Here is a 26,372-nt window from a genome sequence, read left to right on the forward strand (position 1 = left end):
CTACTCAGTACTGCAGAAAGCCCTCTGTGTCCCTGAGAAGGCAGCAGGAACTTCATAGGACAGTGTTCCCACTCCTGGGTTACCCGACCAGGCAGGCCTTGCTCCCCAAACTTCAGGACCCCTTGGACAGACCCGTGATCTACACGTGTGGAGGGCATTTAAAAATTCCCCAAGGTGTCCAATCCTTACAGGAAAGCCCTAGCCCTTTAAATCCCAACCTTGCGATCTTGTTAGTTGTTGGAAGTGGACGCTGAAGAAGGGTAAAGTGATTGAATTCCGCGTCTCCCCGCATCTCCCGGGTTAGGTTGGGAGGGAGGGGAGAGGGCGATGAAATGGGCCTGATGGAAATAGCTTGGGTGGTCCCGCCTGAGAGAGGTGGAGAATTCGGTTGGTCTAGGGTGGGATCTGGGACTCCGTTTTAGGCACAGCAGTAGTTGGGACCCGTTGAAGCATTCTAGTAAGAAGGGCAGGCTTTGGATATCATCTTGAGCTGCCAGGCGGGGGTCCACCCCCACCCCAAGCTGGCGCCCTGCGGGGCACCAGGGGCTCCTGGGCTACAGGGCGCCCCTTCCTTCCTCTTTTCCTTCTTAGCCTTGGGTCGCCACTGCTAACCCAGACTTGGGGTGGCTTCCTCCTGGTCCCTTCCCGGACTGACACACGCTCGGGCGGGCGGGGACGCAGCCTCACCCCCGGTGGCCCGGTCGTCCCCGGGAGTCGTCTCCGCCCCGAGTCCCGCAGGCGCTCCCGTGCTGCGGTCCCATTGGCTGCAAGTTGCCCAGGTCCGGAGCCCGAGCGCCCCGAGCTCGCCACGCCAGCCGGTCCGGATTTGGGACCGCCCAGGGGCGGGGCCCCGAAGATGGGCGGGGCCAGCGGGCGGGGCGGGGCCTCGGCCGGGGCGGGGCGGGGCCTGTCGGCGCCGCGGTCGTCCTGGCAGCCTATGGCGCGGGGAGGGAGTCCCGGGCCGCGCCCCGCGAGGCCGGGGCACGGGCCGGGCCAATCCCGGGCGACCGGGCGGGCGAACCCGGGGCCGGGCCGGCGAGGCCGAGACGCCGGGGCTGGGTGGGGGGTGACAATGGGCCAGTTCCTGGTGCGTCACGGGCGGGGAGTTCCTTAAAGGGGCAGCGCGCGGGGCTCCGGGCGGACGCGGGCGCGGGCGCGGCGGTGGTCGGCGGGGCTGGTCCCGCGCTGGAAAATAATGCCCGCGGCGGCCGCGCGACCATGCAATGGCGAGCGCTCGTCCTGGGGCTGCTGCTCCTCCGGCTCGGCCTGCACGGCGTCCTGTGGCTCGTCTTCGGGCTGGGCCCCAGCATGGGCTTCTACCAGCGCTTCCCGCTCAGCTTCGGCTTCCAGCGCTTGAGGGGCCCCGACGGCTCCGCGCCCTCCGACCCGGGGCCGGCGGGCCAGCCGGGGGCGCCGTCGGGGCCGTCGTGGCTCCCGCGGTCCGGGGTCCGGGCGGCGGCGGCGGCGGCGGCGGCGGCGGCCGGCCGGCCCGAGGCTCCGCGGCGGCCGGGACCCAGCGTGTGCGGCCCGGCGCCCTGGAGCTACGCGCTGGGCGGCTGCGGCCCGGACGAGTACGAGCGGCGCTACAGCGGCGCCTTCCCGCCGCAGCTGCGGGCCCAGATGCGGGACCTGGCGCGGGGCATGTTCGTCTTCGGCTACGACAACTACATGGCGCACGCCTTCCCCCAGGACGAGCTCAATCCCATCCACTGCCGCGGCCGGGGGCCCGACCGCGGGGACCCGTGAGTACGCCGCCGGGGGAGGCGGGCAGGGGGGAGCCCCGTCCTCCCCATGCTGTGGCTGGCCTCCCATGATCACGAGTGCTTTTCGTGGGGCTCCCCCCTACCCCCCCGGGCTGGAGGGTGCGTTGGATGGGCTGGTGACTGTACTTCAGTCTGGGAGTCTCCAAACTTCAGGACAGCTGTGGCCGGGTCATTCTTTTCCCGCTGGGGGAAACGGAGGGCGAGGGCGTGGAGGGAGCCGGCGCGGGGCCGCGGGCGGGCGCGGGATGCGTGGGGCGCCCTGATCCGCACGGACCGCGTTCTCTTGGTGAGGTCCGCAGGCCTGCCCGGGGGACGATCTCCCACTTTTAATCGGGTCGCCACACCCCGATCTTCGTAGATATTAGGGGGGTGGGGGAAGAAATGGCTTGATTCCTGGAAAGAGGGATCGATCCACCGGGATCGCGGGGGGCGGCTTGCCGAGGCAGGGGGCGGGGTGGGGGCGGAGGGGAGCCGGCCCGGGGGCCGAGGGGGGAAAGGAGGTGTCTGGCTCCGATTTGGGGTTCGGAGACTCGAGGTGTTGATTTCCTGGACGCCCCAGGTCGTCCGGAGGGCGTCCGCCCGGCGCGCGCGCGCTCGGGCGGAGTTCGTTCCCGGGGTCACTGCGGTGGACCCGGGCTCGGGGGGGGGGGGGTGGGGGGACCCAGGGACGCCTCGCTCGGGGTGGGGAGGGCGTGCTCAGCTTAGGACCCTGTGAGACCCCCCCCTTCCCTCGGGTGCCGCGGGCGGGTTGGGGTGCTGGGCGTCCCCGCTGGGCGCGCTGGGCGCACGGGCGGCCTCTGGACAGTTGAGACACAAAGTTTGCATCACCTGGTGGTGGGAAGTTCTTGGGTTCTGAATAAAGATGGTTTGGTCAACAACCCCTTCCCCGCCCCCCCCCCCCCCCCCCCCCCGCGCCCGTGGCTCACGCCTGTAATCCTGGCTACTCAGGAGGCAGAGGTCTGAGGATCTGGGTTCGAAGTCCATCAGACTCTTAATTTCCAATTAACCACCAGAAACCCGGCCGTGGCTCCAGTGGTAGAGCGCTAGCCTTGAGCTTAAAATAAAAAAAGCTCAGGGACAGTGCCTGGGCCCTGAGTTCAAGCCCCACGATCGACCAAAAAGAATGGTTTGGTCATCTGTAGATTGACGGCTTAATTTGTGGTATGAGATGGGGGAGAGCAGATCCCAAGTTTACTTCTAAAGGAACTGGGCCTTTGCAGAATTGCAGTAGCAATCTGGTTGAGTTATTCCTCTTGCTCAGCCAGATCAGTCTTAGTACAAATAAATGTGTTTCTTCCCTCCCTCCCTCCCTTTCCTTTCCCTCCTGCTTCCCTCCCTTCCGGGCCCTCTCTTCCTTCCTACTTTATTTTTTTCCTTTTATGTGGTGCTGGGGATTGAACCCAGGTCTCATACAATGCAACTGTCTACAATTGAGTTCTTCCTCCTTCACCTCCTTTTCTCCTCCTCCCCCCTTTTAAAAAATGAGTGCAAAAATGTTTGCAATCTTAATTTCTTTGAGGAGGATTAAAAAAAAAACCGTAAAAATTGGATCTGTCTTTCTTGGGTTGTAGAAACGAATGATTGTCTTGCTCCTATAGATATGTTTATACCTATAAATGTGTTTTCTTCCAATCCCAACTCCTTTGGGGGAAGGAAGGGTATTCAGGCCTTAACCCAGTGGAAGAGTGCTGGCCTTGCAAGTAGGAGACACTGAGTTCAGTCCTCAGCACACCTTAAATACTTCTGCCCGTTGTGGGGCTTGAATTCAGGGCCCGTGTGCCGTGCCTGAGTTTGCTCAAGGCTAAGTGCTCTACCACTTGAGCCTTAGCTCCAGCTTTTTGGTGGCTTATTGGAGCTAAGAGTCTCATGGACTTTCCTGCCTGGGTTGGCTTTGATGTACCATCCTCAGGTTTCAGCCTCCTGAGTAGCTGGAATTACCGGCGTGAGCCCTCAGCTCCTGGCTGACTGTCGTTTTTAAGGTATCTTTGTGCCTGTGCGTATGTCTACCCATTTAACACAGTGAGTAGGTAGCTTAGATGTTTTCCCACCACATTTACAGGAAGAGGAGAGGCCTGGCACGCAGTGACTGCCCTTATTCTCTCCGGGAGATGGACAGTCAGACTTCCCTTTGCCTGGTGGATAAGAAAAGAAGCAAAACAAAATGTGATGGGGAGCGGTGGTAGCATGCTTGCTTGGGAATATGATGGTCTGGAACAAGTTGCGGTTCTTTTTCTTTTTCCTTTGTGATGGCATTGGGGTTGAACTCAGGGGCCTTGTGTGAAGTGCTTAATGACTTGAGCCACCCTGAGCAGTTTTTTTTTTTTAACTTTGTTTTTTCAGATAGAGCCTGATTTTTGCTTGGAGCTGGCCTTGGACTGCCATCCACCTTCCTGTGCCCCACTCCTAGCTGAGATGACAGGCACGCACCACCACTGCTGGCCCTAAACTTTGCCTTAATGAATCTTGAGAACCTCTCAGAGCTTTGGGAGCCCCCTCCCCGCCTTTAGCAAGGTGAGGTAGTAGTGGGTTGAACTTGCTGGTCTTACTGGCTTCTTGTGTGTCACAGGTTGTTGCGCGTGTGTAAGTGTGGTTTGGTGGCAGCCTGTAAATTGGAGTCAGGTCTTTCTGAGTCAGCTGCACTCTTATGGGGAAGAGGAGGTTAGCTGTAATGGGCAAGGTAGCCTTCGTGTCTTTGAGGAGGTGACAGAACCGTGGGGTTATGTGGCCTGGAATAGCTCTCACGTGGGCCTTTTCCAGACACCGGAAATGTTAATTTCTCATCTCCTCCCAACTTGAACTCCTCTCCTGCTTCAAGGCTTTTCTAAGAATGTTTTAAACCTGAGCTTTGTATTCTGGCCCTGAGCCAGTATGGCATGTTTGTGTCACACAGAGAAGTGGTTCCCTCCCGGCCCCCTATGTGTATATAATAAAACTATTCAGAATTTAAAAGTCAACTCTATTCATGATTGTGGTCACATGCCTTCTATTGATTATTTTCCGAAAGAGCGAACTCATTATTAAATACTTAAGAAAAGCCCAGAAGCAAAAGTATGGGTACTGAACACATGTGACTTTTGGGGCCACGTTTACTTGAGGTTTGTCTGGTTCCCCTCATCGGCCTGGACTCTGGTGCTGAGCTCCCAGGACGCCAGTCAGTCCGGAAGGCGGCGCGCGCTGCCATCTGCTGCGCTCCGCGTCCGCTCCCCACGTGCCCAGTGTGAGCGGCGCCATCCAAACTCCAGTTCCTTTGACTTTATTTAAGTGTGTCCGTGAATGGTGACTGTACCTTCAGGCCTCAGACAGGTAACCATTCTTGACTGTGTCAACCATAACTGCTAGTGGGATTTTTCACTGGCCCATTTCTGGGCCCTCCTAGGCTAAGAGGCGGGGGCAAAGGGGGGTGGTCTCCCTGAATTCCTCTTTTTTCCCCCAGTCAGGCTCCAGTCTTTCTCTGGGCCGTCACTCACTGAGCTGTTTGAAGTTGATTCGCTGCCTTGATCTTCTCGGTTCTCCTTTTTTGGGTTCTTTCCTTCGAGCTGCTAGCTTGCATTTTCACTTTGTCTGAGAGAATTGAGCATTATTGCGCATTTCACCTTCTGGGCCCTTCTCTCCTCTCTCCTGGGCTTATCAGTCCCCGAGCACATGATTCTTTATCTCTTGTGTCCACATAGAAGCAGATAGGTTTCTGGTCAGCTGTTACAGGTTGAGCCTGTGGAAATTTTCACTTTTGCACATGTCTGTCTGATTTTGTTGGTTATATAATCAAGCACTGTCTATCAGAGGCTTTTTTTTTTCTTTTAATCTTCTCGTTTGAGGTAGCGATAGGAATTTCAAACATTGGCCATGCCACAAACATTGAAACTTGCGGAATTCAGTGGGGGAGTTACCGGTTGTTAGTGAGTGGGGCATTATCTTGAGAAGTTGTGTGTATCTTGTGACATTTGAATCCAGGGTCTTACATGTTTAAAGCAAGTGCTCTGCTCCCATCGAGTTACATGCCCAGTCCTTGAGAAGTATTTTAAAACCGGGTCCGTATTCGTAGCGTGACATATAGGAAAGTATGTGGAGTTTGAAATTGGGAATGCCTTCTATAGGCTTGTGCAGGTGGGAAGGGCCACACGGGCCACGGATTGGGCTGTAGCTCAGTGGAGGGTGTGGCCTCGAGGGGCATTGACTGTCCATCTGCTTTGGGTCTTACGTGATGAGCTATTGGAGCTCACTCATTCTTTCTGAGCAGTGAAGAAATGTAATTGATCATTAAACCCAGAAGAATGCTCTCCTCGTCTTCCTTATCCTTCCCTTCCTCCTCTTCCTCCTTCTATTCTTCTTCTTCTTCCTCCTTTTCTTCTGTGCTGCTACTGGGGCTTTGAACTCAGGGCCTCTCACTCTCACTTGGCATTTTTTGCTCAAGGCTGGCACTGGAACAAGACACTGCTCCACTTCGGCTTTTTGGTTGTTAGTTACTTTTCTGCCGGAGCTGGCTTTGAGCCACGATCCTCAGATCTCAACCTCCTGAGTAGCTAGGATTGAAGAGGCTGTGCTGGAGTTGGTAGAATTGGGCACGGGGCCCTTGACGTTTCTTTTCCGGTCGTTCTTCCGTAGCTCTGTTGTATTTGGATCTTAGTTCTCACCTTCTTTAAGGGACCTTTCGCCATTACATTACACACATTCTTCAGAGAGAATAGGTTTTTCCAGCCATTTGCAGCTTGTGCTATACAAGGCAGCTCCGGTTCCTAGATAGGTCTGTCTCCATAGCTTGTTTTCAAACCGTTATCTAAACTTGTGCTGTAAATTGTCCGTCTCAGACGCAGTGGCTAAATACAGCGTGAAACACAGCGTGTGCAAGGCTCATGGAAACTCCACCGGGGCAGTTCAAGCCTGGTTCCTCACCCAAGGCCTGTTCCACTCCAGTTGAGGCTTGTAGGGGACGTTACAGAGCAGGCCCTGCCATCGGGGGTGGGGGGGGGCGGGGGAGCAGTGCTGCCCCCCCCCCACCCCAGCTTCTCTCCTAGGGGAATGGGGCTGGAGGGCAGATAGAGTGAAGGGAAGATAGAAGACAGGTAGGAGTGAGCCTCTTGCTGGAAATGTAATGGAGGCTTTCCCACTTGGTGGTAAATGACATTTTCAAACAGTTGTCTGGTTTTCTTCTTTACCTGTCATGCTTCTGCCGTTTTCGTCTGGATTTATGGGAATAAAGTGAATTTTTGGTCGTGAATTCTCTAGCTGTCTTTATCACTGCTTACCCTGGCCTTTGTTCCTTGACATCGCTAGAGTCTGTGGTATAAAGAAAGAGGCCTGGTGCTAGTAGCACCTGCCTGTAATCCTAGTTACTCTGGAGCCTGAGATCTGAGGATTGTGGTTTGAAGCCAGTCTGGGTAGGAAAGTTGGTGAGATTTGTATCTCCTATTAACCACCAGCAAGCTAGAAGTGGAGCTGCGGCTTCAGTGGTAGAGCACCAGCCTTGAGTGGAAAAGCCAAGGGGCTACATGCAAGCCCTGAGTTCAAGTCCCACTACTAGCACCAAAAACAAAACAAAACAAACAAAAAAAGCAAGCAAATAACTAGTAACTAAAGAGCCTGACCCTCTTTGTTATATAGTTCTACTTTGTTTGGTTTTGTTTCTTTTTTTTTTTTTTTTGCTGGTCCTGGGGTTTGAACTCAGGGCCTGGGCACTGTCCCTGAGCTTCTGTTCAAGGCGAACGCTCTACCACCACTTGAGCCACAGCGCCACTCCCGGCCTTTTCTGAGTCATTTATTGGAAATGGAGAGTCTCACGGACTTTCCTGCCTGGGTTGGCATTGAACTGTGATCCTCAGATCTCAGTCAGCTTTGTAGCTGGGATTATAGGCATGAGCTCCCAGTGCTGGCTGTTTTGTTTGTTCTCATGCTCGGGCTGGCCTTGGGGGGAACGGATGCCCTGCAGTTGGCGTCTGAGAGTGCTTGAGGTGCTATGAGGAGGGGCCTCGGGCTGCAGCTCCTGGGCTGGGTCAGGTCATGAGGGCTCCATGCAGAGTTACCGGGGATGATGAAGATGAGCTCTTGGTTAGAGAAGCCCGTGGGTGGGGCACGGGTGGTGGACTGGGTGTAACGGGATGGGTGGGGTGGTTTTGGTCTTCAAGGACTACCTGTAGGTCACAGGACAACAGGGTCTCCCCTTCAGTTCTTAGCGACTGTGAGACTTGTGAGGCTAGACAGGGCGCCAGAGGGCGCTTGAGGCAGTAAACTAACACGGAGAGGGCGGGATTCTACAAGTGTCTCTGCAGTTCTGTGGCTGAATGTGGCTCTTGAGGTAGACCTTCGCCATACGGAGAAAAGCCTCAGCCAGTTGCTGAATGGGTTAGAGTTGCTAGCAGTCTACCACGTTGAGCCATAGCTCCACTTCTGTCTTGGAGTGGCTAATTGGAGATGAGGGTCTCACAGACTTTTCTGTCCCGAGCTGGTTTTGAACTGTGATCCTTAGATCTCGGCCTCCTGAGTAGCTAGGATTACAGACGTGAGCCACCAGCACCTGGCATACAATTTTAGTTTTGATAAGTGTGTAGGTTTTTTTTTTTTTTTTTGGCTAACGTTCTAGGCTGGTCTCAAACAAGCTGGCTTTGAATTCCAGATCCTCCTTGCCCCAGTCTTTGAGAGTGTTGGGATTGGAGACAGAACCATGGGGCCCAGACAGTGTTGTCATCTTTATTTCAAGATAACTTTCAATTATACTTTTGCTTCTTTTTCAGCTCCAATCTGAACATTAATGACGTGCTGGGGAACTATTCTCTGACCCTTGTGGACGCATTGGATACCCTCGCAGTAAGTGTTCTGCTTTTTCCTTTTAAATTATGGTAATGATTAACATAAGGTGTTTTGGATTTGACTTCCCCCAGGAATGCAAATTCCAGGAAACCTGGTGTTCAGAAAGCTTTTATGACTTAAGTATTTTGTAACTTTTATCAGAACAGCAAGATAAGCAATTGGTTGGTAAACAAGGGGAAATGTTATTCTCTTTTAAAAATGGAAAAATAGCCAGATAACCAGTGGCTCACGCCTGTGATTCTAGATACTGCTCAGGAGATTGAGATCTGAGAGGAGTAATTGTTGAAATCAGCAAAAATCTAGAAGTAGAGGGGTAGCTCAAGTGGTAGAACACCAGCCTGGAGCAAAAAAGCTTAGGGACAGCACCCAAGCCTGAGCTCAAGCTCCAAGATAATTAAATTAATTAATTAAATTTAAAAGATAATAAAAATCATGGTTGGTTTAGGATACCCATTTTCCTTCCCATCGCCTGTGGTATGATGTCCTAAAGAAACGCAAGGAATTCCATTAGTATTTATACGAAGTGTGGTTGGTATTGCAGTGAAAGGTCTCGTGGTTTGTGAATACCCGATTTCCCATCCAGCTGGGAGTCCAGATGTGGAACCCTCTCTGTAAGCACTGTAAACAGTGCCCAATGCAGACATCAGCTTACCCGCGTGGGTGTCCCTCCGTGACTGAAGCTGGAGCTTTGAACAGACAGGCAGAGACGCCACGAAGGCAGCTGGATGGTGGAGGCACCTTATCAGACTGTGGTCGCACACCATGGTCTGCGCTACAGTGCAGTTTCCAAGGGACCACCCGGTTTACACTGGTTTAACGTCTCCTTAGTGAGTGTCCTTTTGCAACCCCTCTTTTCTCCTTCCTTGTCCAGTGAGCCTTTATCAATGGAAAGTTCCCATTGATGTCTATTTCGAACCCTGTACTTGGTAACTTACCTGGTTTCTTCTTAATGTTCTTGAGAAAGTTTAAACGGATTAGGAGTTAGCACAGGGTCATGGTAACTAAGTGATTGACAGCTGTTGTAGTATTTTGGAGTAGTAAACAACATGGAAAGACCCAGGCAGCTCATTCTGCAGCTTCGTGAGTGGTAGAGACAGCGCGCGGCCCCTGGTCTGATGGGACCTTCTGCCAGGCTGCCCTTGCAAACGGGGAGGCTTCCAGCACGTTCTGGGTGTGTGTGTGGGGGGTGTGATTGCTGTTCTCGTAGGTCACCCCTCCCTGCCTCACAACATGTGCCCAGACAAGTCAGGCAGCCTAATTAGAGGTGGAAGGAACCGAACCGGAAGCTGACTCACCTTGCCAGTGTTGTTTTCAGAGAGGTTTCCTCCGACCCCGGGAGCGAGCGCTTAAAGGAAAGCTCACGGCTCCCCGAGCGCCTTCTCCGTTCTCTGTTGCGCCTCTGTGGCCTCCTCGCTCATCCAGTGTTCTCTCCCCCACCTGCTGGTCGTGACAGCACGGCAAATAGTCTGCCATTTCCCGTGGCAAATTCCAAGTGTGTGTGTGTGTGTGTGTGTGTGTGTGTGTGTGTGTGTGTGTGTGTGTGTTGCCTGAAGAGTTCCTGTTTCCCGAAGAACTGGAGAAATTCTGTGCCTGCTCAAGAGCCAGGTTACTCAATGGCATTGAAAAACATGTTTGTATGGCTAGTGTAAAGTCAGTGTATAGAGGGGTTACAATCCCATAGGTCGGGCAATGAGTACTTTGCTTTTGGGGGCAGTGTCACCCTTCCTTGCTCTCGCCCGGTTTGCAGGTTCCAGTGCACACATGTCACGATCGTGTGTTCAGCCTTGCTCTACCGCGAGCACCGATTGCATAGCCTGCCCGCTGGCTCGGTAGCTCTCCGAGTGCTGGTGATTGCCCAGGATAGGATTAAGAGTCGGTAGATTTCTTCACTTCCCTCTGCCGGGTCTGGCGTCATGGCGGCGCGGCGGCTGTGTAGTAACTGTTTCTGGAGAACCGTCTGGAAGGAAGCAGACCCATTTCTGTGGTTTCCCCTCTCTGCCCTTGAATGTGCTGGCACACCAGGCTTATTTTTCAGGTGTTTCTTTTTTTTTTTTTTTTTTTTTTTTTTGGCCAGTCCTGGGCCTTGGACTCAGGGCCTGAGCACTGTCCCTGGCTTCTTCCTGCTCAAGGCTAGCACTCTGCCACTTGAGCCACAGTGCCGCTTCTGGCCGTTTTCTGTATATGTGGTGCTGGGGAATCGAACCTAGGGTCTCGTGTATCCGAGGCAGGCACTCTTGCCACTAGGCTATATGCCCCAGCCCCTAGGTGTTTCTTGTGTTGAGATTTTTCTACCTTTTTGGGGGGGGGAGGGGCTGGCTTTTTTTTGTTTGTTTGCTTGTTTTGGCCAGTCCTGGGTTTTGGGCTCAGGGCCTGAGCACTGTCCCTGGCTTCTTTTTGCTCAAGGCTGCTAGCCTCTGCCACTTGAGCCACAGCGCCACTTCTGGCCATTTTCTATATATGTGGTGCTGGGGAATTGAACCCAGGGCTTTATGTATGCAAGGCAAGCATTCTTCCCACTAGTCCATATTCCCAGCCCCAGGGCTGGTGTTTTAAACAGGCGTTAACATGGGGTCTGGGGTCCCACAGGGGAGAGAGTGGACTGGGTGCATCCTGCAGTGTTACTGTGTACTTCCTTTTTGCCAGTCCTGGGGCTTGAACTCAGGGCCTGAGCACTTCCCCTGAGCTTCTTTTTGCTAAAGGCTAGCACTCTGCCACTTGAGCCACAGTGCCACTTCCAGCCTTTTCTGTGTATGTGGTGCTGAGGAATCGAACCCAGGGCTTCTGCATGCTTGGCAAGCACTCTACCACTAAGCCAGATTCCCAGCCCCATTGCATACTCTTTTAAAGGAAGAACGAACTGAAAGTCAGAAAGAATCTTCTAATCTTGCTGTGTATGTTGTAGCAAGTAACAGCAAGGAAATAAAAAGATGTACCTGACCAGTACAGCTAGAAAATAAGGCATGTCTGGAAGAGGTAGTGTCTGATGAAGTAAAATTTTTAGTCTTATTAACTTATTTTCACTTAGATTAGTCTAATATATTTCTGTGTGTGTGTGTGTGTGTGCGCGCGCGCTACTAGCCTGTAAAAATTTCATGCCCAGTTTCCACTTTTAGGAGAGATACCATTTCTATATACCTCAAACAGGAATCATAATTCTGGACTACTCTTTCCATTGTTTGGTTTCTTTTTTTTTGTGCCAGTCCTGGGGCTTGAACTTAAAGCCTGGGTGCTGTCCCTGAGCTTTTTTTGCTCAAGGCTAGTGCTCTATCACTTGACTCGCAGTTCCATGTCTGGCTTTTTGGGTGCCTAACTGGAACATAAGAGTCTCATGGACTTTGCTGTCCTGGCTAGCTTTGAACCACCATCCTCAGATTGCAGCCTCCTGAGTAGCTAAGATTACGGGCATGAGCCATTGGAGTTTGCTGGTTTAAGTGCCACTTTTTTTTTTTTTTTTAATGCTCCAAAGGTATCTGTTATTTCTCAAAGTGTTTTTAGACACATCGATGCCGGCAATCAGTCATTTTCCAGATGTGTTCATCTCCTGACAGCCAAGCACCTAGGCTGTAGGTTTCTTTGAGGAGCAGAGGGAAAGTCCTATTTTTGTTTCCTTAGCTTTCCAGTTATTACTTTTTTCCTGCCATTAGGAGCCTTGTGCATCGGGGAAGCTCATGATGACGCAGGAGGGCGAGGGAGGGAAGGAAATGGAACCGGTGATCGGGTCTCTGCCGGAATGCGCGCAGTGTTGTCGTTTGGAGATGGGCTCTGCTGTCTCTCCCGGAATCTGCCGCCATGAGTACTTGATGCTTGGTGTGTTTCTGCTCCCACGGCGACAAAAGCCACAGGCAGGACAGACATTTTGATCTTACGGCTCCAGTTTTCCTTTTTAAGCGGCACTGCCGTTTGTGTGTGTGTCTCTTTTTTAAAGATAATGGGAAATTCTTCGGAGTTCCAGCGGGCGGTCAAGTTGGTGATCAACACCGTCTCATTTGACAAAGATTCCACCGTCCAGGTCTTCGAGGCTACAATCAGGTACGGCCTGGGTGTGTCAGCGGGCGTGTCAGCGGGCGTGTCAGCGGGCGTGTCAGCGGGCGTGTCAGCGGGTGTGTCAGCGGGCCGGTTAGCCCAGCAGCTGTGGAGAGTCCATACACACGCTGTGCGGAGAGTGCGAGGTTTTCATCTTTCACCCTCATTTTAGTATTTATAAAGACTGGGATGAGTGATGTTCTAAAGTAATCACCTTTTGAACTGAACAGAAAGGTAAATTTTTTTGTACATTTGTGTGTTTGCTCTTGATGATAGTGAGGTTTGAACAAAGCCCTTTGGCTTTCTGCGCAGGTGCTCTACCACTTGACCCAAACCCCCAGCCCTTTGTGCTTCATTGGTTTTCACATAGGGACACCTGCTTACTCCCACGCCTGTCTGGACCCCGATCCTCATATTTATACTTCCTGTGTATCAGGAAGTGTGCACGACCACACTCAACTTCTTACTGTGTGAGTTAAGGTCTCATACAGTGTTTTTGTTTTGTCTTGGGTTTGAACTCAGGGCCTGGGCGCCGTTCCTGAGCATTTCTGCTCAAGGCTAGCACTCTACCACTTGGAGCCACAGCTCTGCTTCCCATTTGTGGGTGGCTAACTGGACTTAAGAGTTTCACAGCCTTTCCTGGCTGGGCTGGCTTTGAACTTTGATCCTCAGGTTTCAGCTTCCTCAGTATCCTAGGATTACAGGTGTGAGCCACTAGGGCTCAGCCTTATAAATGTGTTTTTTTTAATGGCTGGAGCCATAATCCTAATCTTTACCTGAGTTGCTAGGATTGTAGCTGTGAGCTGCCATGATTTAATGGAAGTATAAGATTGGTGTCCAACACAGTTTCATGGTGGCGGCTACTTTTCTCCTCCTCCTCCTCCTCCTCCTCCTCCTCCTCCTCCTCCTCCTCCTCCTCCTCCTCCTCCTCCTCCTCCTCCTCCCCCTCCTCCTCCTCCTCCTCCTCCTCCTCCCCCTCCTCCTCCTCCCCCTCCCCCTCCCCCTCCTCTTCCTCCTCCTCTTCCTCCTCCTCCCGCCCCCCCTCCTCTTTTTCTTCTTCTTCCTCCTCTTCCTCTTCTTCTTTTTTTTTTGGCTACTGCGGATCAAACCCCAGGACGTTGCACTTGCTAGCCAAGTGATTTGCCACTGAGCCACATCACAGCCATTCTTGTTTCTCTTTACGTCTGGTCTTTTCTTTCCTTTATGGTGTACATATTTCTGAAGGACAGGGGGGTTTCTGGTCTCTCCAGTCCCAGGACAACCAGTTTGTTATTTTGGCGTATATCCTACTTATGTCTTTTTCTCTAATCTCCTTTTGTTATGTGTTTTAGGATCACGCTGCCTACCTAGTTTTATATCTTGCTGCCTTTAGTTTGATCTATTGTGGCTCATTTCCTAATTAACTTTCTTTTTTTTTTTGGCCAGTCCTGGGCCTTGGACTCAGGGCCTGAGCACTGTCCCTGGCTTCTTCCCGCTCAAGGCTAGCACTCTGCCACTTGAGCCACAGCGCCGCTTCTGGCCGTTTGCTGTATATGTGGTGCTGGGGAATCGAACCTAGGGCCTCGTGTATCCGAGGCAGGCACTCTTGCCACTAGGCTATATCCCCAGCCCTTAACTTTCTTTTTTGAACATTGCATTACCGCGTGACATTCCAGTTTCTAGATTTACTTTAACACATGGTGGCCTAGCATCAGTGGCTCACACCTGTAATCCTAGCTGCTCAGAAGGCTGAGATCTGAGGGTGATGGTTGGAAGCCAGCCTGGGCAGAAATGTCCATGAGCCTCTTATCTCCAATTAATCATCAAAAACTGAGCTGTGACTCACGTAAGTGGTAGAGCTCTAGCTTTGAGCATAAAAGCTTAGGGACAGTGCCCACGTCCTGAGTTAAAGTCCTAGGATCGGCAAGAAAAAGAAAAAAGTTATGGTTTGTTTTGAAAAATGTTGCTGTCTAGTTGAGCTGATGGCGCTGGGCCCTCGGGTATCTGCAGGAGCCGATCTCTGCCGTGAGTCTGTTTTCTCCTCACTTTCCAGGCCCTCACCCTGCCCTGGGCAGGTGGCAGAGAAATCTATGAGTGTTTGGTTCCCGGTGGCCGCAGATGTATGGCTATTTCCATAATGAGATGAACCAAGCGGCAGCCACTTATTAGAGCAGGAAATGACTCAGTGGCTTCACCGGTCCGTTTTCCGGGTCCCCGAGGAAACGAAGGCTGCTCTTCCTGCACTCGATGGATGGATGGATGGATGGATAGATGGATGGATGGATGGATGGCGCCTTCTCATAGCAGTGCGATTTGATGGGATCTTTTCTTGTTCTTCCCGTCGTTGCCAGGGTCCTGGGAAGCCTCCTCTCCGCCCACAGAATAATAACGGACTCCAAGCAGCCCTTTGGTGACATGACCATCAAGGATTATGATAATGAATTGCTGCATCTGGCCCACGACCTGGCGGTGCGGCTCCTCCCGGCCTTTGAGAACACCAAGACGGGCATCCCCTATCCGCGGGTAGGTCTCTCCTGACTTCGCCTGCTCCCTCTTCTGCTAGGTTTTTGTTTTTAAATGAGCGGATGTTAATTGTACAAGTGGGGGCGCTCTTGTGGTCTTTCCATATGATGTACCCCGTCAAACCACACTCCCTCTGTCTTGAAATCATTTCAGTTGGCTTCACTGTAAACTTTTCATCCTCCACCCATTTTCACCACATTCCCCCTCCCTTCCCTTCCCCTTCCCTCCCCTCCCCTCCCCTCCCCTCCCCTCTTTTCCTCTTCCCTGCTGTGTTCAGTATTCCTGAGTCCTCTAACACCGAGGTTTCTGTCCCCTGCACCCAATGGCGTGGGCATTTGTCTGCATTCTGGCATGGACACGTTTCCCCGGGAGCCTCACGCATGTACTGCCGGAGCTCGGCCTTTCTTTGAAAGCCTCCCGTGGATGTTTTGGATAAAGCTCTCACAGACCAACAGGTCCGAGGCTGACGGAGCTAGAAGGTTTGGAACGAGATCCTGTCCGTGGTGTTTGCTTTGCCAAGCCCTAACTCCTCTGGGGATTGAGTCAGCCTTTTAGGTAGCCAGCCTCAGTGATGAAACGTCTTGTCACCCTCAGGCCGGGCCTCCCTCCTTGCCCGGTGACTCGAAGGGGTGACCTGCCAGCCGCAGAGCCTGGGTGATGAAAGGTCTCGTCACCCTCAGGCCGGGTCAGACTCCCTGAGCCGGAGCGAGTTCATGGCGGCTCACTTAAGGCTTAGATGTACAGCGCCAATGTGTGTGGACCTCCGAAGCCTCATGCTTGCTTGTGCACGTCCAGAGAATATCTCCAGGAAGGGAGGCTTACGTGAAGAGTGACCTCATTTGTCCCCACACACGGACTCTTAGGAATAAGACAATGCCCTGGACAGCCAGGGAGGGGCTGTACCACTTGCATCACTCTTCCAGCTCCCGTGTTCCTCCTGTCTTGTTTGTGTCTGTCCAGTTTAGCTCCCGTGGTCCTCTTGGGTTCAGTGTGGCGGTTGTGTGTCAGCGCTCGCCCCAGTGAGCGTGGCCCGTTAGCTCGGTGTCCTGTCAAGTGATCGTCTTCTGGGCCCTGTAGGTTCTTGAGCTTTGCTATCCTAGATTTTTTTGCTCTTTGGAGTCAGGATCTCTTGTAAGAGCCGAGCTGGCCTTGAACTTGGGGTCCTCCTGCTGTGGCTTCCTGAGTAGCTGGATGGTCACAGTGTGGGCTGTTCCCCCCCCCCCCCCCCCCCCAGTAACTTTTGGTTCTTCCTGTCCCCAGGTGAATCTAAAGACAGGTGTTCCTCCCGACAGCCGCAATGAGACGTGCACGGCCGGAGCGGGCTCGCTCCTGGTGGAGTTTGGGATCCTGAGCCGGCTGCTAGGAGACTCCACCTTTGAGTGGGTTGCCCGACGCGCGGTGAAGGCGCTCTGGAGCCGCCGGAGCAATGATACGGGACTTCTAGGTGCGGCTCAGCTCCTCCGCCCCCGGCTCCCCTGCCCATCTCCTCCTCCTTGGAAACCCAGCAGTTCCCAGAGCCGCTCCCCCGGTGCTTGCCGGGCCCTGTAGCATCTCGGGGTGACCCTTTGCTTGCGCCGAAGCTGTGGGGTGTGGTGGAAAGGAAATACCTGCGTTGTTTGGTGGCGATCTCTTTGTGGTTGGGTCCCTTGGCACCTTCCACTTGGAAATGACTGTTTATGGAAATGCGGAAAGAAGTACCCAGACGTGACGGTTCTCGTATAATAAGCTCTGGATGTAGTTTGTTTCCTAGTGGAGCTGCCTTTGCCTTTAAAAAAAAAACAAACGGAAATCTAGGTGAGAGGCAGGTGATGGAAAGCCCAGCCTCAACCTATAGTGGGTGAGGTTTACCCTGTGAGGATGTGCAGTCAGGAGATTGAAAACACTGCTGAGCTTCGGTGGTCCTGCCTGTAATCTCAGCTACTCAGGAAGCTGAGATCTGAGGATCACGACTCCGAACCCAGCCTGGACGGGAACGTCTGTGAGGTGCTCATCACCAGTGAACCAGCAAAAAGTCGCAAGTGGAAGTATTGCCCAAATGGTAGAGCTCAAGGACAGTCAGTGCCCAGGTCCTGAGTTCAAGCCCCAATACTGGCACAAACAGCAAAAAAAAAAAGATAGTTAAAAATTATCATGGAGATTTTCAATATAGTTGCAAGGGTCATGAATAGTAACCCATGTATTCATCCTTCATTGCTAGTGGTTATAGGTTTCGCTAACTCAGAATATTGTTTAAAATTGTGTGTTGTGTATGTTTATCTATGTATGTGTGTGTCTGTGTGTTTGAGATGGTGTCTTGCTATGTAGTCCAGGTTGCCCTTGAACTTCTATTCTTCCTGCCTCCGCCATTTGAGTGCTGGGATTACAGGCGTGCACCACGATGCCTGGCTTAAAATCGTCTTTCACCTCATCTAACTGTCTTAGCTCGGGTCTAAACTTCATTTTGGCATTGGGAAGTAATTTTAACAACGGTGGGTTGTTAAAAAAAGACGTTTAAAGTGGTATATTTTATTTTCTCTTAACGTTTTAAGATTTTTATACAGTTAGACACTCGTGGTTCACATCTGTTACAATCCTAGCTACTCAAGGGGCTGAAGATTTCAGACATGAGGTTTGGAGCTAGCCTGGGCAGACGACCTCAGAGACTCTTGGTCAGCTGTGGCTCACCAGCTGTGAGCAGGAAGCTGAGTGAGAGCCAGAAGAACGGGGTTCAAGCCCCAGTCCTAGTGCACACACAGAGAGGTCACACACCTGTAATTTGCCATTGGGGAGCAGAAGCAGGGGGTTGTGTTTAAGGCTAGCCTGGGTACGTAAGCCAAAGCCTCTATCTCACAACCAACAGACAACACCCCCAAGTAGCGGCATTTAAATGGCTTAATGGCTGCCTTCCACGGGGAGCTTTTATATATTTGCAATGGTAATACAATGTTAATCGCAAGGTGCCTTACATTTGGTAAGTGGCGCCAGTGTTTCAGGTTGTAACTTTGTCGTCGTTCCCATTTCTGAGAGCTACTTAATTGTCTTAACTCTTTCTGGTGTTAGACATTTAGATTGGTTTTTCCTCTCCTCCTTCCTTCCCCCTCTGCTTTTTCATTTTATAGTCTGATAAACACCATGAGGAGGTTTGGTTTGGTGAGAGGTTCTGGCTGTGTTGCCAGGCTGGCTTCAAACTTGCTGCTGGCATGGAGGTGAGCCACCAAACTTGGCATGACCTTTTTTTTTTTTGCCAGTCCTGGGGTTTGAACTCAGGGCTTGAGCACCGCCCCTGGCTTCTTTTTGCTCAAGGCTAGCACTCTACCACTTGAGCCACAGCGCCATTTCTTGCTTTCTCTGTGTATGTGGTGCTAAGGAATCGAACCCAGGGTTCCATGCGTGCTAGACAAGTACTCTACCACTAAGCCACATTCTCCCCCCCCCCCCCCCGCCCTCCTCCCCCCGGGCAAGTTCCCATGATTGGGCGTACTGGGAATAACGGCTATGGATACTCTTCTAGGCTTTGAAATGTGTTGTCACACTGGGAAAGAAAAATGGCAGACTGATTTTTCTTTTGCATTTAATTATTGTTCAGTGTCATGTCAGTGGTTAAACAATTACCCATCCATCATCTATCTGTCTATCTTTCATCTATCATGTCTATTGTCTCTCTATCTTATCTATCTATCCATCTCTCTATCATCTCTATCAATTATCTGCCCACCTGTCATGTGTGTGCATGTGGATGTTCATAAATGTATGCACATATATCATAAAACAATCCCTCGGCATTCCAAGTCACCGATAGGACAGAATAAAATGTTAGGCCAAGCGTGCGCGCCTGGTGCCTACCAAGAATAAAGGCGCTGAGGGGCAGTGGGATTGAAGCTGAGGGCTTGACCCCCCCCCCCCCCGCCCCCTGGGTACTGGGGACCCAGAGTGCACCATTTGTCCCCGCAGGCAATGTTGTGAACATCCAGACCGGCCACTGGGTTGGGAAGCAGAGCGGCCTGGGTGCCGGGCTGGACTCCTTCTATGAATACCTGTTGAAGTCGTACATCCTCTTCGGGGAAGAAGAAGACCTGGAAATGTTTAACGCCGCCTATCAGAGCATTCAGAACTACCTGAGGAGAGGGTACGTGCCCAAGCGCTCCCGGGGCTGGCGCCGTCTGCTCTGCCCTCCCTTCCCGTCTCTTTTAGTTATTTGTCAGTCAGTATTAGATGACCTTACTGCCCCCACTGGCTTTAAAAAAAAGAAAAGAACAGCACTCATACCGTTTCTGAGGGCCATGGATCTGAGAGCCGCGGAGCTGACGTTCTGGCTCAGAACACAAGGCAGCCATCCAGCTGTTGGCCAGGGCGGTAGCCACGTCGAGGCTTGAGTCACACGCTCCTCTAGCTCACTGCGGGGTTTGGGGCTCTGCATGTCTGCCGAGAGGTCTGGCAGCTAGATTCCCCCAGAGAGAGTGGTCTGACAGAGAAAACGGTGCTTTCCAGACTTAGTCTGTGAAGGTTGTGCCAACCCTTTGCTAAACTACTGCTCACCAGACAAGCATGCCTATAAATATGTGCCTAGAGATACGCACGTGCCGAGCAGCACGTACAGGTAATCCGGCCACGTTAGACATCGGATACCGGAGAGGAGAAAGCACTCCTGTTCCTAACTGTGGACTTGGCTGCAAGTAGAGCTAATAGCTATATAGGGCAACTTTGGGCTTATGGTTCTTCTTGGATGGGTGTTTATATTTGGCAAAAGAGGACGGTTCTGTCTGTGGCCTTCTGAGTTTGTTTAAAACACACATGGTCTGCGTTCTTAGAACGGCGGAGGGAGCATGCGTGTGGCTTCCAGAGCCATTTCAAGCGGCCGTGGCTAGAGGCAAGTCTTCACAGGTGGAAAGAAGGAGTTAGGAGAGAGGCTCATGTGTTGATTCTGTTTAAATGAGTGTGTCGGTTACGGCTAGAGGAGCGTGAGCTTGAGCGTGAGCTTTTCCCGTTGCACACACACCGCTTGCACTCGTAGGCGGGAAGCGTGTAACGAAGGAGAAGGAGACCCCCCGCTCTACGTCAATGTGAACATGTTCAGCGGGCAGCTCATGAACACCTGGATCGACTCTCTGCAGGCGTTCTTCCCAGGACTGCAGGTACTCGGCAACCACGCTCGCTTGCTAAGACCCGGCCATCACTGGAAAGGAATTCCTCACCCCCACCCCCTCCACTTCTTTCTTTAGCTCCTTGTTCAGCCGTTTATGGAACAAATCAGCCCTTAGAATAGTGGACCGGGCACCACTCAATAAGTACCACAGCACGCTCGAGGATGAGCTGCATCAGGCCTTTGTGTAGTTCTTCTCTGTCTGTTTCTCTGTTCCGTCATCCTGTGACCGTGTCTGGGCAGCTCACAGCAGTGTGGACTCGGTGGGCAGATCCAGAGGGCATCTGTGTGTCTGAGTGGTCAGCTTTGGGATTGGTTTTGTCTCTGGCTGTGTATGTAGGTCAGTGTGTGGACTGGATGGGAATGAGAGGAGAGGAGGGCCTGAGATTGTTATGTGATTTCTTACTGCTCCGAAACCAATGACATGGCCTCATCCCGTGTCCTTTCCTTAGGTTCTGATAGGAGATGTAGAAGATGCCATCTGCCTCCATGCCTTTTATTATGCCATATGGAAACGGTACGGGGCCCTCCCTGAGCGGTATAACTGGCAGCTGCAGGCCCCCGATGTTCTCTTCTATCCTCTGCGACCGGAGTTAGTGGAATCCACTTATCTCCTCTACCAGGTACTAGAGTTCAGGAAACATTAGTGTATGGTATCATGGTCATCTGAGAGACTGGCCTCAAATCGACAGACATGGATTTATTCATAATTGCACAGGTCAGAGAAAGCATCTGCAGCAATTTCTCTGTGTGTGTGTGTGTGTGTGTGTGTGTGTGTGTGTGTGTGTGTGTGTGTGTACGTACCAGTCCTGGAGCTCAAATTCAAGGTTTGGGCACTGTCCCGAAGCTTTTATGCTCAAGGCTAGTGATCTATTACTTAAGCCACAGCTCCATTTCTGACTTTTTGTGGTTAATTGGAGATAAGAGTTTTATGGACTTTGCTACCCAGGCTGGCTTTGAACTATGATCCTCAGATCTCAGTCTTCTGAGTAGCTAGGATTACAGGAATGAGCCACTGGTACCTGGCTTATTTGCAACTTCTTAGGCATGCTTTTTTCTTCCAACCCAGAGCAGTCTTCTGCTTTATATAACTTTTCCCTTGGAAGCTTTGCCTGGGCTTCTTGTTTGCTTTTGCTGCTGCAAGTCAGCCCTAGGTATGCATTAAATATGACCCCCAGCAGAGTATCTGAGAGCCTGTGACAGAGGAGAATGCACCCCGTGGACTGGCTTTCTGGGGTGAATAGACAGGACCATGTGGCGCCTTCCTTTAAATCACTGTCTTTTGGAGCAATCCTGCTCCCTCCTGCCTCTAAGGCAAGGTCCTAGACCCTCGTGCCTGGATCTTCAAACGCCCAGCTAGAAACTGGATTTGATGTTGGATGCGGTCCTGTCAGGGTGGGCATTATTACTTCATTTGTAACATGGAGGGGATCAGGAGAGCCGAAGCTGAGCGCTGTTCTACCCTGGAGTAGATTTCCTAACCCTAGGTGACTTTAAACCCATACTCTGTCCTGTGCTGACAGAGCAACATGGCCCTTTAACCTTTGACCCTTCACAAGGAAGTCAGGCCGGCCCCGGTTCCTCCCATCATTGGCTGGTGATTGTCTCCTGGGGAGTCCCTGTCCCTCAGACAGTGTTTGTGGAGGGCAGGGGTCACAGGTCACGCTCTCTCCTGTTCCTTGCAGGCCACCAAGAATCCCTTCTACCTCCACGTCGGAAAGGACATTCTTCAGAGTCTGGAGAAATACACGAAAGTCAAGTCAGTCTTCTAAGTTTCCTTCCTTTTGCTTTTCTGGCCACTTGTGACATAATTCGAATTGTGCTGGGGAAATATCCTAGTTTCCCTTTGAAATTTGTAGAAGAGATCATTCACGTTAATTTTCGTAGAGCCATTATTCATCTTTTGGTACAGTAGAATCTGCCCTTCACAGTGGAAATTATATTTTATGTTCCTGTTTTTTTTTTCTGTTAGCAGACTGTATTCTTGGAGGACAGGGCAGGCGGGCCTGGGGTTCATTGGCTGGAGGACGGGGCAGGGCAGGCCTGGCGTTCATTGGCTGGAGGACGGGGCGGGCCTGGCGTTCATTGGCTGGAGGACGGGGCGGGCCTGGCGTTCATTGGCTGGAGGACGGGCAGGCGCTCACTGCTGTCATTACCCCGTAGGTGTGGGTACGCCACGCTGCACCACGTCATAGACAAGTCCAAGGAGGACCGCATGGAGAGCTTCTTTCTCAGTGAGACCTGCAAGTACTTGTATCTGGTATGTGTGGCTCCAAGTGAACCGTTGGGGGCATTTTACATCCCCGGGTGACAGAGCACGAGCCAGGCAGGGCAAAAGGATACGATTGCCGGCTTGATGTTCATAGTTCCAAGCCTCGTGGTAAAGTCATTCATTAAGTCAGCAGCAACTAAACTTCCAATGATGAATTAATTAATCAATCAGGTGCTGGGAAAGACCCACCCATGGGCAACTGCAGTCTGAAAACGGAAGATTCTAGAAATCAGGCCTAGGTTTACAAAAAAAAAAGATCTTGCGACGTGTAGTATATGACTACGATTGTCCTACTTTATAATCAGTTGTTAGGCTTTTGCTGTGCCTAATTGACACGTTGGACTATGGCAGAGGGTGTCGTGGGAGGTGGAGCATATACGGAGTTCAGTGGGATCTGTGGTTTTAGGGGTTCTTAGATTTCCCGTGGATACAGTCAGGCTACCGCTACTTTATTTGTGTATCCAGCATTTGACAGAAGGGACCTGCCTCCTGCCCACGACTCTTTCCCCAACGGGGCGCGTTGTGCCCTCCCTGACCAGTGTTAGGAAGGCGCTTGGGATTCCTCAGGTGTAGCAGTTGGCGACTTGGCCTTCGGGGTTTACACGGACAGGTGATCCTGCACTGCAGCCCAGGGCTAGGGGCCGGGGTTATTAGCTGATACCCTTTACCTCCTTTGGCCATCTGGGCATCTGGGCCACTTCTCCGTGAGCGAGCTCCCCACGTTCACCTCCATTCTGGGACTTCCACCCACGGCCCAGCGCACGTTACACGGGCGCTCTGCCGTGAGCTCAGGCCCAGGCCCCAGTTGTAGGTGTTTTTCTTGTCCCCTTCCTCCCTGTAGCTGTTTGATGAGGAGAATCCAGTCCACAAGTCTGGGACCAGATACATGTTCACCACGGAAGGCCACATCATCTCGGTGGACAAGCACCTTCGGGAGCTGCCCTGGAAGGAGTTCTTCTCCGAAGACGGAGGGCAGGGCCACGGGGGGAAGTCTGTGCACAGGCCCAAGGCCCACGAGTGGAGAGTCATCAACTCCAGCTCCAACGTGAGTGGTGTGTTGTTTTCTTTCCCCCCCCAGCATTGGTATTCATGGGGAGCAGGGAGGAGCAGGTGCAGCACGTGACCCCAGCATGCTGGAAAGAGGGGGTGACGTGACGTGGGAGGGGAAACGATGCAGGAAGGGAGCCAGCCAGGTTAACACTCGCCACTTGCCGCGTCCTCCTCCTGGTCCGTCGCTGGCACTCGATGCGATGATATCACCCGGTACATCACCTTCCTGGGGGCCGGAGCAGGTGGAGGGGAGGGGAGAGCGGGCCCCAAGGGGCTGCAGAATCACCCACAGCGGTCACGAGACGGGGCACGAGGCCTGCACAAGTCGCTTCTGTCTGCGCGAGGACTTCAGCCGGTGTGGATGGAAGCTCAGGAGACTCGTGTCGTTGTGGAAGCCTCCAGCCTGGCCGCACAGGGGCCTGGGTTCGCTTCTCACCAGAGCCCGCGAGGGGCGCATCTGACCTCTCCTTTCACAGGGGAATGAAGGGCGCCACCGCGCGTTGAGTCAGGGGAGCCGGGATTTAACCTTTGACCTCCCACAGTGGAGACGGCCCAGCCCTTTAGGGAGAGTGAGAGCCTGGGTACACGTGGCCCGGGAGCGGGGGACAGCCCCTCCCCAGGGATTTGTTCACGGTGCCGGGAAAAGCACAGCGGGGAGAGGAACATCAAGGAGAAGAGTCCCCGCGCAGGTCCTGTGAGGCCGAGGTGGAGCTTCGTGGAAGGGAAAGCATGGCGGGGCGGGGCGTGGCTGGAACCCCCGGAGGCCCGCGGCCTTGACGGTGCAGGGGGCCGGGAGCAGGCCGGGGGAGAGCACTTCTCCTCTGAGGGGGTGACAGAGGCCTTTGATGACCAGCACGGGCCTGGCTATGGAGGAGGAGATCGGACCTGGCGAAGGTGTGTTCTGAAACTCTGGTGAGGTTCAGGACTCCTGGGGTGCGGGTCTTAGTGCTGGCCGCTTAGTGATGGTGGGTGTCTTACAGCCTCCCGACAGCTCCCCATCTCTCCTCCTAGGAAGCGAGAGCCTTGAGCCTCCTCCCTCAAGCAGGAGGGAGTTTTGCTTTCCTGGGGATGCGGAGTGAGTGGAAATTGAGAAGTCCAGCACATTGCTCGGCCGGCCGTGCTGCGTTGCACAGAACAGATTTCCACAGCAATTAGTCAGCCTCAAAAGATCAATTCGGCCTAGGTTGATAGACCTGGATCAGCTCATCTAACCACATTTTTGGAGTGATCAACACATGAGTTTTAATTTTTTTTTTTTTGGCCAGTCCTGTGTCTTGAACTCTGGGCTTGGGTGCTGCCCCTGAGCAGCTTTTACTCAAGACTTCCAGCTCTTTCGTTGGAATGACTTTTTATTTTTCATTTTTGCCAATCTTGGGTCTTGAACTCAGGGCCTGAGCACTGTCCTTGGCTTCCGTTTGCTCAAGGCTAGCACTCTGCCACTTGAGCCACAGCACCACTTCTGGCCGTTTTCCATATATGTGTTGCTGGGGAATCGAACCCAGGACTTCATGTATACGAGGCAAGCACTCTACCACTAGGCTATATTCCCAGTCCCTCGTGCTCTTTCACTTGAGCCACAGCTCTACTTCTGGATTAACTGGAGTTAACAACTTCAAAGACTTTCCTGCCCGGGTTGGCATTGAACTGTGATCTTCAGATCTCAGCCTCCTGAGTAGTTAGGATGACAGGCATGAGCCACCGGTGCCCTGTTGATTTTAATTTTTATTATCACTATTATCCGAGACCAGAACTTGAACTCAGTACCTGCCATTTTCATCATTGGCTGGTGCTCTACCAACTGAGCCACGCCTCCAACCCCATCACGGAGATTTTTTAATGGCAGTTTCATGTATTCCCTCTCTTCATCTTTCTAGTGCAATCGTGTTCCGGATGAGAGGAGATACTTGCTGCCCTTGAAGAGCGTCTACATGCGCCAGATCGACCAGATGGTCGGCTTGATATGACCTGCTTGTCCCTGCTGCGTCTTCAACCAAACCTAACCAAGTAAACCCAGGCCACGCGCACATCCAGCGTGCAGTGGGAAGGACGGGAGTCTCGCTGCGCGTCACAGGGTAGAAATTCGATCTAACCTACCACCCACACAGCTGGTTAGTGTGGCTACTTCCTGCACACTTCAGTGTTTCCCTTCTGTTCAATAAATGCCCTGTTTTTCTTAGTGACATATCATTAGAAATGAGAAGATACATGAGAACTGGCTGCTTCTGACGCACTTGTGTGTTTAAGCACATGGGCCCAGCTTCCTGTTTGGGACTCAAGGCTCTACTGCGCCACCACTGGCCATTCTTCGGTATTGCTACCTCTTTGTTGGGGAATAGGAAGGGACGTTCCTATCCCACTTCCCAAGGGCACTTGGATCCCTTACTTACTGCCCTGAAATCATCACCCTTTCTGCTCTTAGAGCATCGTTAGCTTCTCCCTAGATGTTCAGCCATGATTTTAGGTCACATAGGCAGAAAACCATCCAGGTGTTTCTATATGCCCTCAAGTCACGTACGGTGTTAGAATCATTTGCTTCTAGAATAAGGGTGGAAATAGAATTCTGACCAATCGACTTCTCTGTTGGGATGTCGTGTTGTAAGAGGTTAGCCAACGGTTCCGTTCCGTGGGACTGTGTCTTGCACTCATTTCAGACATGAAAATTACCTGTGGAACTGGGATAGTTCCAGAACCAGGTGCCTTCTAGGGAGAGAAACAAAACAAAACAAAAAAACCCTGAGTTGTCTAAGCTTCCATCTTTCTCTTTTTCCCTAGCCAAGGATTCTCAATTCTTCCTGCCTTTGGGTTTTGTTAGCGTTTTGTTTTTGTTGCCTGCGTCTAGTGC

At 52.3% G+C, this 26,372-nt stretch overlaps 1 protein-coding gene across 1 annotated transcript; it reads left to right on the forward strand.

Annotated features, from left to right (window-relative positions):
- Nucleotides 1-1,089: 1,089 nt before the first annotated feature.
- Nucleotides 1,090-25,710, forward strand: Edem1 (ER degradation enhancing alpha-mannosidase like protein 1). Its single transcript, XM_048356198.1, has 12 exons — nt 1,090-1,742; nt 8,489-8,561; nt 12,490-12,593; nt 14,918-15,089; nt 16,350-16,533; nt 19,020-19,194; nt 20,080-20,200; nt 20,661-20,831; nt 21,894-21,967; nt 22,372-22,468; nt 23,322-23,525; nt 25,405-25,710. The coding sequence occupies exons 1-12, from the start codon at nt 1,219-1,221 to the stop codon at nt 25,492-25,494; spliced, it is 1,989 nt and encodes a 662-aa protein (XP_048212155.1). The 5' UTR covers nt 1,090-1,218; the 3' UTR covers nt 25,495-25,710.
- The last annotated feature ends 662 nt before the right edge of the window (nt 25,711-26,372 follow it).

Source organism: Perognathus longimembris, chromosome 10, assembly GCF_023159225.1.
Source record: "Perognathus longimembris pacificus isolate PPM17 chromosome 10, ASM2315922v1, whole genome shotgun sequence".
Taxonomy (NCBI): domain Eukaryota; kingdom Metazoa; phylum Chordata; class Mammalia; order Rodentia; family Heteromyidae; genus Perognathus; species Perognathus longimembris.

What these genes read in the sequence shown, in the direction of transcription:
- Edem1 (XM_048356198.1), top strand. Translation starts at nt 1,219, where the DNA reads ATGCAATGGCGAGCGCTCGTCCTGGGGCTGCTGCTCCTCCGGCTCGGC. An exon ending in GGGCCCGACCGCGGGGACCC is followed by an intron (nt 1,743 to 8,488) that starts GTGAGTACGCCG and finishes CTTCTTTTTCAG; the next exon opens with CTCCAATCTGAACATTAATG. An exon ending in GAGAAATACACGAAAGTCAA is followed by an intron (nt 21,968 to 22,371) that starts GTCAGTCTTCTA and finishes ATTACCCCGTAG; the next exon opens with GTGTGGGTACGCCACGCTGC.